Source organism: Arachis ipaensis, chromosome B03, assembly GCF_000816755.2.
Source record: "Arachis ipaensis cultivar K30076 chromosome B03, Araip1.1, whole genome shotgun sequence".
In the NCBI taxonomy this organism is placed as follows: domain Eukaryota; kingdom Viridiplantae; phylum Streptophyta; class Magnoliopsida; order Fabales; family Fabaceae; genus Arachis; species Arachis ipaensis.
Window position 1 is genome coordinate 858,395 of NC_029787.2, and position 13,410 is coordinate 871,804.

Below are 13,410 nucleotides of genomic sequence, written 5' to 3' on the forward strand. Positions count from 1 at the left end.
TGAATTATAACAACTAGTGCTTACACCGTTATTTCAAAAAATTCTCTCCTAATTATTAAGAGTGTTAGTGAGTTTGAGAGATAAAAAATATGATAGCGTCATTCATTTATATGAGTGAGTGATCCTATGACCAATTAAGTGTGGGTATACTTACATTAAGTGATGAAGTGTCTTAAATCTCTGCTGGTTCCATTAAATCTTCTTCACACAGAATGAGCAAGAATACTTATTCTGAATTTGAGGAATCGGTAAGCATAATCAAGAATGATCCTTTCTTTTCATTGTATTCTGAATACTTATAGAAATATATAAATATTTGTCAAACTGGGACAAGGATGCCCCTTTCTTTCATTCAAAGAACCAAGAAACAAAAGAATAATAATAAGAACAAGATTCAAACTTGGAAAGGCCATGGCCAATCCTTCAAATCATCATGGCCCTGAACCTTGGCAGTTCTCCTGGCAGCAACACCATCACTTCCTTCGACATAAGAGTAGTACTTCAAGAAAAACGCAAGAGTGAGGACCACCCATTCCAAGCAGAATATCAAAGCAGCAAGGCCCCCACCAAGTTTGAGGATCACCGAGGCATCATCTTCCCTCACGTATGAATTCAACTGCACAAGAAAGTCCCCAGTTCTCGTGAATATTAGCACCGAAATAGATCCCTGGAATATGGCGGTTAGCACGGTGGCCACCATGTGAGCAGAGTACCAGCGGTTAGCATCTCCAGAAACGGCGGCGCAGCCAGACACAGCGCCTGCGATGGTGAACGCGTGGAGGAGGATCAAGAAGAAGCCGCAGAGGGAGGGGAAGAGGCGGAGAGAGAGGGTGAGGAAGATGCAACTGGAGGCTGCGCCAAGGAGTATGTAGTTGCAGAACAAGAAAAGCTTGTGGATATGATAGTGCTTTTGACTCATTGACTCTTTCTCTATGGACAACCCCATTTCTATGTAAGAAATTGTGCTTCGAGATTCAAGATGAATGGCGATGCTAATTATATAGATGCATGGATCTAAACGGTCATTTAATTTCTCAGAGTTTGCTTAGATGGAAGGCAATTTTGAGTATGTGACCGTTGGGGAAGTGGACGGAGTTGCATGTAACGGATAGTTTTATGGAAACACACACAAGGAATCCCTCACTTTTGTGTCCATATGTTTGATATTAAATATTATTATTGTTGTAACTTGTATTTATTTATTAAAAATAATTTAATTAACTTTTTTTAAACGTATATTTTAAGAGTATAATAATATAAAATTTTTAAGTTTTGGTATTTCACTAGATTAATTTTTCTCCCCCACCAATGTTTTTCTCCCTAGGGCCTGTTTATTTTTATTTAAAAAAAAAAACAGAGGAAACAGAGCGTCAATTAGGCAGGAGCAGCTAGTAGGCTTGGCTTTTAGCCTTTTACAAACTCGGGTCATGGTTTGTTCTTCAAATGAGAATAAAATTGTGCCTACAATGTACTTAACTTTGTATTTAAAAAATTCAGTTTTTTACTTTTTTTTTTAAGGAAAAAAATTGAGTTAACTTTACGTTTTGCTAAAGACCAAAAAGAATTATTAGACGTGGAGGCACAAGAGCTTTGGATCTGTATAGAGCGCAACTGGTTGTAGTTGGGAGTGCTGTTCTGCACTTTACGGATTACTCAATGGGCCTTAATTATAGGGATCTCAAAACACAAAAATGATGTACTATTCCATTCTTGAATTCTCAATGTCCGCACTACAGCGGGTCATTCACTTTCCAACTTCAATTAAGAATCTTGGATATTTGAATGGAAACTTCGTTTATTGGTAAATTTTAGTATCAATCATGTCGGTAGTAGCTCCTGGCTCGCAGATCACAGAATTCTCTTTTCCCCATCAAGCATACTTCATCCTTCACTTGACAGAGTGACATATTGTTTGTTATACATAATTAATTAGCCGATGCAAAAACATGTGATTGTTGATTGGATTTTTATTAACAATTTAGAGTAATAAGTTTCTTGTATGCAGTGCAACAATATGTGTGAACGAAATCATGGAACATACTACTAGCTTCTCAGGGAAAAGAAAATATTACATGTATTACATCTCGATTGTTATTAAGAAAAATATGATACCTGGCTATAACACACACAAAAAAGATGACAAAACAGAACTTTTGAATTGAAATACCATCTCGATAAACAATCTACGTGAAAACCCCCCTCCAAACGAAGAAACTTGTTTTCTTTTTTATCCATTTCACCGTCATCCCCCGAACATTTTAGTGAGACATTGGCGTGTAGAGAGTGGTGACTCAACCTAATCCTTATATTTCATCTCGGACATAAGGAAGCCAGGCATGTCAAATGAGGCAGCGAACTTCTCAACATCTGCTTTGAGCTGTTCAATAGCCTTGTTGTTCTCCAAACCCTTGTTGAAATCTTTCAAGAGTTTGCCATACTCCTTCTGAACCTCCAAAGTGATCGTCACAGCCCGGTGAAGGAACTCTCCAATCTGCTCAAAGTCCTTCTCAACCAAACCTCTAGAAGTCATGGCAGGGGCACCTGTTACAAAAAAATGAAACTCCTGTCAAGTACTCATGCAAAATGCAGAAACAAGATAACAAAACAACAGCAATATCAGACACAAACAAAGTTAAAACACAACCTCAATTTAACACCTTACTCCTTCCAAATAACTTTCTAAAATGCCTCTAAACATAATCAATGCATTTAGAAATTTCATTCCCATAGTAAATATTCAGAAGCTTCTTACCAATACGCACTCCTCCAGGAGCCAAGGCACTGCTATCACCAAAAACGGCATTCTTGTTCACAGTTATGTTGCAGAGATCACATAGTTTCTCCACCTTGTTGCCTGTGACAACATCAAACAGCAATGAAATTAATTTTAAGTGTTAAACAAATTGATGAAGAATATAAACAAAGTGAGCTAGGAAATGTGCATTTTAAAATTCAGGAGTGAGACATCCTTTACCAGTCAATCCAAGAGGGCGGAGATCCCACAAGACAAGATGGTTCTCAGTTCCGCTGGTGACAAGACTGTATCCCTTGCCCATCAAGAACTTCCCAAGGGCGGCCGCATTGGCCTTAACTTGCTTAGCATAGGCCTTGAACCCAGGTGACATGGCCTGTTTCAATGCAACAGCAAGGGCACCGATCTGGTGGTTGTGAGGACCACCCTGAAGGGAAGGGAAGACAGAGAAGTTGATCTTGTCCTCGAAATCATAAACCGCATTCTCAGGCTGCCCCTTCTTGGGTGGCTTAGGTCCCTTCCTGAAGAAGATCATACCCGCCCGAGGCCCCCTCAAGCTCTTGTGGGTGGTTGTTGTCACAATATCACAGTACTCGAATGGGTTATTAACTTCCTACACACACCCAAAAAATGTAGATTAATAATGAGTTCCATTTTTATGCACTTAATAGTATCAAAAATCAAAAGTTTTACGCTTTTCCATTCAATCACATTGCATGCATCTACCGACAGTATAATATTCCTATTATGAATCATATTTTGACATTCAATCAACACTTCCATAAATTATCATGCAAATCAGGGATGAGCGAATAGTGTTAAGATTCATTTCCATCAGGTCATGCATGTCGATAAACAAATCCAGATCTCAAATCCAAAAGCACAAAACAAGCCAGATCCACCTACCCTAAGCATTTACAAATACAAACGACGACTAAAAAAAGAAATAATAAGTTAAAAATGAGAGAAATGGAAATGAATGATACCTGAGCAGCAACAAGGCCACTGAAGTGAGCCATGTCACAGAGCAAAAGCGAACCGACCTTATCAGCAACCTCTCTGAACCTCTTGTAATCCCAATCCCTAGGATACGCACTACCACCGCAGATAATCAACTTAGGCCTGAAATCCAAGGCCTTCTCCTCCAGCCTATCGTAATCAATGTATCCAGTGGTGTTGTTCACCTTGTAAGGCAAACTCTCAAAGTAAATGGAAGTCGCAGAGATCTTCTTCCCACCGGAGGTGTAGTAACCGTGGGTAAGGTGACCGCCGGAAGGGAGGTCAAGCCCCATGATGCGGTCATGTGGCTGGAGGACGGCAGTGTAGGCGGCGAAATTGGCGGGGGACCCGGAGTAAGGCTGGACGTTAACGCCCCAAGACTGAGGGTCGAGGTGGAAGGCCTGGAGGGCGCGTGAGCGGCAGAGATTCTCGATCTCGTCGATGTACTCATTGCCGCCGTAGTAACGGTTGCCGGGGAGGCCCTCGGAGTATTTGTTGGTGAGGGCGCTGCCAAGGGCCTCGATGACGGCGAAGGAGGTGAAATTCTCGGAGGCGATGAGCTCGATGCCGTGGCTCTGGCGGCGCTTCTCCTTCTCAATGAGGTCGTAGATCTCAGGGTCGACGGTGGCCAAGGGCGTGTTACCCCAAACGTTCACGGGATCCATGATTGAATCTCTGATGTGTGAATGAGAGGGAAGAGAGGGAAGAAGCGGTTAGTGCTGTTGTGGTGAGTGTCGGACAGAAGTGTGATTCGTGGCGCTTTAAAAAGAGATTCCTCGGTCATGTGAAAGTACTTCTCTACCCTTTGCTCGCTTGGCGATTGCTTTTTTGTTGGGTGGTGGTTGGTAATTGCCTACTCGGCCTGAGGCCCTGAGCTCACTTTAGCATGCTGCCTACAGTCAAGGGCTCTACTGATGAGGACGTTGAATTTACCGGTCACAACTTTTTTAACTTTTTTAAATATATATTGAAAATTTGAATTTTATTTTGTATATATAATAATTTATTAACTAATAATAAACTTTTAAATAAAATTTAAATTTATAATGAATTTATTATTATCTTATCAAATTAAAAATACATATAAAAAAAATTATCGTGGCTCCTCAATCTACATATCTACCATGGTATTTATTTATTTATTTTTTTTTGGTTGACTATATCTACCCTGGTATATATCTACCTCAACGAGACATATCTCTCGGATCATTAACGGTTGGAACTTGGAAGAACATAATATATAATGGCATAAATAAATAATCAAAATAATGAACCTTAGTACCAATTGCAATTAGAATTGCTATTGTTTAAAATAATTAAAAGCATAAAGAATAAAACTAACCAAAGCATATATATTTAATCGAAGTCACCAAAAAATATATATATATATTTTGAATTTTTTTATTTAAATTAAATAAATATAATATTTACCGATTTAAATAAACGTACAAGTATTTACTAAAATACGTTTCTAGTCACATCTCGAATACAGTGGGAGAAACTAAAAAATGAACATATCCCTGATGCACTGACTCTATTCTGTGAGACGGGGCGTACCAGTCATATCTCAGATGTAGACCGTATATCGAATACACTGCATCCGAGATATGCGTGTAATCTGCTTTAACTCAGTGCATCCGAGATACGCGCATGTATGCTGATTTAGGGCAATGCATTCGAGATATGCGCGATGGCGTATATAAACCACAGCATCCAATAAGTGCGTGGATTAGAGGGAGTTTTTTCAAACTTTTGAGCTTCCGCACGTGTGAAAGCAAGTTTCTTCACGAGCTATGGCTCCCCGAGTATATGTTCGCACGGGAGACATTAATAGACTGAATGACACTTGGCACGTAGCCAGAGCGTTGGACTTTAAGGTTAGTGTTTAATAGGTTTAATATTTGTAGATTTATATGATTATCTTCTAATACGTTTAGGGTGTTAGTCTTTAGTGACATAGAAATATATATCTGTTACATTTAATGTAAATGCATAGGTAAGTGTATTATAAGTTGTAGTACTATTTAAGGACAATTAATGGTTTAGATGTAACTAATATGCAGTAGTTATCTGTTTTGAAAATTGCAGCGACCACGGTTACTTTTGCCCCCTGTGTGACACTAGGTCTCCCTCCGCCACCCATCATGCTTCCCTATATAAGGGAGGCTGGATTTGAGCATGCAGTACGGTTGAGGAATTTTATATTTGACGGTTGCTTGATCTTTGCATTTGTCAAGTGGTGGAGGCCGGAGACCTATACGTTCAACCTTCCGTGGGGTGAGGCCAGCATTACGCTTAAGGATGTTGCCTACTATACTGGATTGTGCACTACCGGAGAGCCCGTTGGAGGTTGTACCAGAGACTTTCAGCGGTGGCACCAGCACCCGATATGGGAGTGGATTGAGGATTTATTGGGCGCCAAGCTGCCACCACTTCATGAGGGAAGGAAGCAGGTGTTTGCAGTCAGGATAACGTGGCTTAGGGACCGAGTGGCACATATTCCTGATGGGACAGCCCTGGAGACTCTCCGACAGTGTGCCCGATGCTACCTGATGATGCTAATTGGGGGCTTTCTGTTCACGGACAAGTCGGCTACACTTGTGTCCTTGAGATGGCTGCCATTGCTAGAGGATTTTAATCATGTAGTCAGTTGTCACGGGGGTCTACACTTCTCTGCCATACCTACCACTTATTGTGCACGGCGGTAACCCGTAATGTGACGGACATTGTGGAGTGTATGCCACTTCTTGTATTGTGGATCTACCATAGATTCCCGTGCTTTAGTCCAGCGTGTTACGACGTCGTCAGGTTCCCACTTGCTTCCAGGTATATGAAAGTTGTAATTAATTTGTTAATTACCATATAGTATACACGTAATATATATTGGAATATAACTAATGAGAATTTGTAAAACTATCTTTGATCTGTGTAGGTTGGCAGGGCTAGCGCAGCAAAGCAGATATCGCATGATGGCAGGATATTGAGTTTGCGTCGTCGTATCGATGCACTGACATTTGAGCAGGTATGATAGAGTATGATTTATGTATTTTTTTTCAATCTACCATTGCTATATCGTTTAATTAACGAAAGTCACTAAATGTTTTTAAAACAGTTTTGCTTTACACCGTACGACGATGCAGGAGTTACGTCTGATTGCGCTGGACTGGCTCATGACTGACGCGGAGCTTTATACATGGAGGGCTGTCGTCCCTATTGTCTGCATTCACTTTGTCGAGTTCCATCACATTGACAGGGTGAAGAGGCAGCTAGGGGACAGCAGCACAGGCCAGCAGACCCAGTAAACGTCGATGAGTATCTCTTCAAGACGACTAGGGGAGATGACACCTGGTGGCCAAACGAGCATCTTACTGGTACGACCTATTCAAGGGCCGTTACCAGGCACAACACTTGGTTACCATCGACGGTCATCCGGATCTTCGCCCGACACAGAAGTACCTCACCTAGTGGCAGCAGGCCTGCAGAGGGAGATATCTTTCCGGTGATGACATCCTGGCCAATTCTAGAGGAGCAGCCCCACCGGCCGATATACTCCCTGCATCCCCTGGTCACAGAGATGAGATACAGTTACCGCCGGATGCCCCAGATCGGAGGCAACAGGCGAGGAGGCGACTTCGCGATGATGTTCGAAGACCAACACGGTAGGCATGTGGTCAGCACGCCCGTAGGGACAATGGGAATCCTCATCAGGACGGAGACCAGCAGTTGTGAGACGAGCAATCTGAGTACGCCCGACAGGAGGAGGTACCTGAAGATGTCATTCCTGATGCATTTTGTAAAAAATATATAAGTATGTTATTATAAATTTTGTAATATATAAGTATGTTATTATAAAAAAAATAATTATATGATTGATTAGACACATTTTTTCATAAAAAAATATGTGTTTTTAACAATAAATTAATAATTAAAATATTTTTTTCTTATGAAATACACGTTTTTGTTATGTGTAAATGAGCTAGATTGAAGGCACTTCAAGCACCCTCACTACCATCTTTAACCTCTGCAGTCTAGACGAAAGAGGTCGGAGATGGTAATGAGGGAAGCTTGAAATGCCTTCACGTCAACTCCAAGACGGCGGTTATTAGGGGGCATCCGCAAGAAAAAAAATATTTTATAAAAGTACTGAAAGAGGTCAGAGATGGTAGTGAAGGTGCTTGAAAACCCTTCACGTCAACTCTAAGTTGGTGGTTAGGGTATTCGTAAGAGAAAAATATTTTATAAAATCACTTTTATTTGAAGAACATGTGAAAAAATAGAATTGAAATTAATGCATTCAAAAATATTGAGAATTTTGAATTTATAGAAAAAAAATGAGAAAAAACTGGTGAAGGAACTAGTTTGGTGCACAACATTCAATTTCAGGGACTAAAATGAGTAACATAATGCAAAGTGAGGGACTAATTTGGTGTATATACAACGATGACATAATGGATGACACGTGGACGAATACGGTTGCGACACGTGGCCAAATAACATTGTGACACGTGACACAACCATCCACGTAAGCATGCCACGTGTCACTGGTCACCACATCATCATACCATTATACGTGACCAAATCATAAAGTGACACGTGTCACTTATAGTCTACATCATCATGCCATGTCATCACATCGCTAATGGAAAATAGGTCAAGGATTAATATGGTGCACTTTTTTCAATTTCAGGAACATAATTAGTACAATTGAAATCTCAAGGACGATTTTAGTGCACGACACCAATCTAAACGACCATTTTGGAGTTTAACTCCTCTCTGAACGCTCATGTTTTGATTTAAAGCATTGGAATTATTATAAAAACGGTTCCCACTATTGTTTTGGAACAAAAACACATCAAGTGGAATCTGTATCCAACTTTTTAGTTGGTAACAATAACATATACTTTTCTCTACAAATTTTATCACGTGAAGAAATTCTCTATAAATTTTCGCCTAAGTTCTTTATAGAACACATGAGAAAATAACACATTTCAATTTTAATATTAGACTAACAATTGTATTTTTTAGTGTTATTAAGACTTAGTATATTTCACTGTGTATGAAGTCAGATATCAACAATTCAAATATAAATTTAATCCTCAAATTTATAGTTTTGAATTTTTTTAATCAATTTTATAAACTTTTCAATATGAAGGTCAACTTTTATAATTAAAATTAAAAAAAATATATTTACAATAGAAAAAAATACATCACCTTGCTATCACAGAATATTACATATGAAAAAATTATGTCATTTGAGTTATAATTCATTGGCTTCCACAAATCCTATTTAAATAAAGAAGAAAGAGTACATTTAATTTGATGTTTAAAATTGAAAGGTGGACATACAAACATCATTATATTTCTCCGGTTGAAAAGCCAAGGTAGCTGCAAACTCTCACACTCAGAATTTACAAAGTTTGAGCTGCAAATTAAATCATTGTCATTAGCTTTGATTATCTAAAAAGCATGGCATGATTTGATTAATTTTCATTAGAAGTTAGAAGTTTGGAGCTAGCTAGTGTGCATACATTAAAAAGTCTTAGCTTATTGCAATTATATTGCAGGCATCAACTTCATGATTTGACTGAAATTATGAATGTGATATATATCCATTTCAATGGGATGCATGTCCTTGTAAGAATTGGTTCCAAGCTTGCTTCTATCTTTAGTTAATTAGTTCTCAATTTCTCATAGTTGTTGGTGGCATTGGAGTTGGTGAGGGCAACATAGAAATTTTATTTGGCACCAACCCCCCTCCTACTCCCACTAATGCTGACGCATTCCCTTTCTCAGTTCTCACACTTGGCTTCACTAATATGGGAATTGTTATATCCTCTACGTGGTACATGAGTACGATTTGGAACCACTAAATAATACTTTTAAATTTCACATGGTCTAAAATTAAAAACCTAATCATTTTTATAAATATAAGACAATTTTTACCTTTTAAATTCATTTTTAGTATAAGTTAGATTCGTTTAATTTTTTATATAATATCAGAACAAAAATTAAAAATTGTTATTAAATCACATTCACACCACAATAAATTTAAGTTGTCTTTAATTTTAGAAAAAATGATAAATAAGTCTTTGACCTTTTGATTCGTAGACATTTAAGTCTTCAAAAATTTTAAAATACATTTAAGTTCATGACATTTTCAAAACCTAGACATATCGATCCCTCATGTTCACTTGGGTCTGTCAGACATGGAAAAATTAAACGTAACTTCCATTGTACTGATCTGGTTAATACGGACGCATACGTAAAAGAATTTTTAAAATGAAACAAATTAAATTTATGAATCAATGTGTCCAGATTTAGAAGAATTCAGGAATTTAAAGAGGATATTAAAGGAATTCTAAAATTCATACCAACTTCTAAGAATGTTGACTTCCCACTTTACAGGCATACCTTGCTTACCAGCAACCTGCTTATTATTATTTTATGATTTATAATAATTAATAAACAAATTAAAATGTTCAATGTGATGAAATTATTAGACACCCCCTAAACAAAAATAAATAAATAAATAAGCCACCTAACTTTGCACATTGCGAAGGCCAAAATAGTAAATATCTACTTGGTAATCGTCTTTCATTAATGTTCTTTGCGGTTGGCACGTCCCAAATTCTGTAAGCCTTTCATGTTACCTATCATTATCAGGCAATTTCCTTCATTTATAACCTACTTTATACGGTTCCTAATGTCTAATCCCCTCAAATCCATGATATTTTTTATAATTACGACGTGGCTCAAGTTAATTAACATCTAGATCTAGGCCATGAGGTTATGTTAGCAGAACTCAACTTTAGGATCAAAGTACTACAAGGGTATTGGTTTTAAATTAAACTGTATGTAAACTAGGCTATTATTATTATTTTCTTATTTACTTAATTATTTTTTGAAAATAATTATATAAACAATTTATCAGAGAATTGAGGAAAGATTTTACCTTTATTTTTCTTTTTTTTTTCCTTAAAAAATATATTATAATGGTTTGTTGTGAATTTATGATTATAAATCTGTGACGGTGGTTGTAAAAGTTTTCATCCCCAAGACAACCGACAAGAGAAGCACATGGGAATGCCAGCAGTTGAGCTGCATATTGCTATAACGAACCTCTTCCAGCCGTATAATTATGTCTTTATGAATTTATTAACGAAAAAGTTTAGGGCCAACAATTTTGTTGAATTTTGATCAGTATATAATCAGCAAAAAAAAAATAAGTCATTGAATAAAATTTTACACTATTAAAATCATCATTAGTGGCTATTTGATGAGTACAAATCATAAAAGTTGCTGGTCCTAATATTTCTCTTTATTAATTATTATAGATCATAGATATTTATAATTATTATGATTAAATTACTAAAATATCTTGGGTACGTATAAGATCGGTCACGTTATAAATCCCTGATCCCTAATTATGGCATGGCAAAAAGAAGTAAAGAACCGACAAGGACTGAGAGGGAATTAACAACACTTGAGAGTATTGAGTTGTACTTCTACTGATTTCCCATAGGAGCTTTACATGGTTTTTATTTAATGGATTTACAATTTGTTGATTCAAAGTTCACAACATTGTCGGTCATGGTCTTAATTTGAGTGAATATAGAATAGGAAATGAACCCGAAATATATATTGAACTTATTAATCCCTATGCACGTATGGAAGCTAAGTTGGCCTTGATAAGAGTGACGGCCAAGTACATATACAGCTTTATAATTTATAGTTTGGATAAATTATTATTTGGTGGAAACTCAACTGCAGTCAACTTCACGTGAAGTTGATAGTCGAGAACCATTAGATAAAAATTTAATCAAATTATTTAACCGTTCTCAGTTATCAACTTCACGTAAAGTCAACTACACCTGAGTTTTTACTTTATTATTTTAGTCTTTAACGTTTATATTAAATTTGATATGAGTAATTAATAAAATGAGTAACTTGAGCGTTAATAACATTTTTAGTTAAATTATATTTTTTATTTTTTGCGTAATTTATTAACAAAATGAGTAATTTATTTTTGCGTGTTGGAAAAAGAATTCAATTTCCGTATTTAAAACAAAATTAATTAAAGAGTATTGTTATACATATATAAGTCTTTTTGGCATACAAATCACTTACATAACGCGCATAGAAAATCATGTTTTTTTTTGTATCCTACGTTCCTCCTCCTCTTCCTCTTCTTTCTTCTTCTTCTCTTTTTTTTTATGTTTCTCTTCTTTTTTTTTCACGTATTTCATTTTCATCGTCATTTTTTTTATTACTGTTGTTGTTGCTGCATTTTTTCCCTCCACTTCTTTCTATTGATTTTGCAACATTATGTATTTTTTTTATTTGTTTGATTTTTTCCTCCTAAGAAGAATTATGAGAATATGAAATAAGAAGATGAAGAAGAAGAAGCAGCAGAAGATGAGGAGGAGAAAGAGGAAGAGTTTTGAATTATGTAGAACTTATCAGCACACATACACCGAAAATTCTTAAACAATACACTCGAATATCTTCGTGTTACACCCAAATTTGCTGCAAATACATAAAAATATTTCCTCTACTGCTACATTTTTTCTTCTTTTTTTTTCTTTATTTCTTTCTTTCTTTTAGTTGAATGAATGTAAGTTCATCATTTTCCAAGTAATTTTGCAGCATTATGTGTTTTTTCTTTGTTTGGTTTTTTTTGTTTTATTCTTGTTAAAAGAGTAAAACAAGAAGAAACTTTAGAAGGTAAAATAAATAAGAGAAGATGAATAAGAAAAAAAAAAAGATAATGATGAAGAAGAAGAAGAAGAAGCAACAGAAGATGAGGAGGAGGGAGAAGAATAGTTTTGAATTATGCAAAATTTATTAGCACACATACACAAAAAATTGTTAAACAATATACTCAATATCTTCGTGTTACACCCAAATTTGTTACAAATACAAAAAAAATATTTTATTTAATGCATAATTTTTACATTACATTCAATTCAAACCATCAACGATGAAACATTATTCACCTACAGAATCATAAACTACTAACGAAAAAATTAACTAGAATTGAACCACACCTCAACCACTTGATTGGATTCAAAACAATAATCAATTTCGTTCTGGTTCAATTGACAATCTGAACTGAATTATTCATTATCTTCAACAACGAGATAACTGATGATGGAAGGGAAGGAGGAAAAAGAAGGAAGAGAAAAAATTCCAATGAAAAAAAAAGGAGAAAGAGGAGGAGGAGGTGGTGGTGTTGGTGACAACGATAACGAAAGAGAAAAATAACGAAGAAGAAGAAGAAGAAGAACGTGCAGCAATGACACGAAAAAGAACGTGCACATGTAAATATAAATGACTTATAAAGACTTGTATAAAAAATGACTTATATGCAGAAAATTACTCTTAATTAAATTAATTAATTTAGATAGAATTCAATTTAATTCTATTGTTTTCTTTCAAAATCAATTCAAAGTATTTCCAACCCAAATAGATCTGATTTAAAATTTTATTTTATTGAAATTTCATTCAAAACTTAAAATGTCTAAAATATGTTTATAATCTAATTATTATTTTTTTTAACTTCTCTCCCTTATTTTTTCTCAATACTTCCCACTTCTCAACACATACACACTCTTTTTTTTTTGTTACCCTTGTTCCATTTCTTTCTCTTTCTTTTAATT

At 36.1% G+C, this 13,410-nt stretch overlaps 2 protein-coding genes across 2 annotated transcripts; both read right to left on the bottom strand.

The window, feature by feature from the left end:
• On the bottom strand, positions 250 to 989 carry LOC107629430. The gene has a single exon (XM_016332223.2). It carries the CDS (start codon positions 944 to 946, stop codon positions 395 to 397), a length of 552 nt encoding a protein of 183 aa, XP_016187709.1. The 5' UTR covers positions 947 to 989; the 3' UTR covers positions 250 to 394.
• On the bottom strand, positions 2,020 to 4,499 carry LOC107629429 (serine hydroxymethyltransferase 4). Its single transcript, XM_016332222.2, has 4 exons — positions 3,739 to 4,499; positions 2,975 to 3,365; positions 2,753 to 2,854; positions 2,020 to 2,541 (listed from the first exon to the last, which is right to left on the bottom strand). Exons 1-4 carry the CDS (start codon positions 4,414 to 4,416, stop codon positions 2,297 to 2,299), a joined length of 1,416 nt encoding a protein of 471 aa, XP_016187708.1. The 5' UTR covers positions 4,417 to 4,499; the 3' UTR covers positions 2,020 to 2,296.

Excerpts from the sequence above, each read along its gene's own strand:
- LOC107629430 (XM_016332223.2), bottom strand. The coding sequence starts at position 946 with ATGGGGTTGTCCATAGAGAAAGAGTCAATGAGTCAAAAGCACTATCAT.
- LOC107629429 (XM_016332222.2), bottom strand. The coding sequence starts at position 4,416 with ATGGATCCCGTGAACGTTTGGGGTAACACGCCCTTGGCCACCGTCGAC. Across the intron at positions 2,855-2,974 it reads CCGCCCTCTTGGATTGACTG|GCAACAAGGTGGAGAAACTA; the intron begins GTAAAGGATGTC and ends ATGTTGTCACAG. Across the intron at positions 2,542-2,752 it reads TCCTGGAGGAGTGCGTATTG|GTGCCCCTGCCATGACTTCT; the intron begins GTAAGAAGCTTC and ends TTTTTGTAACAG.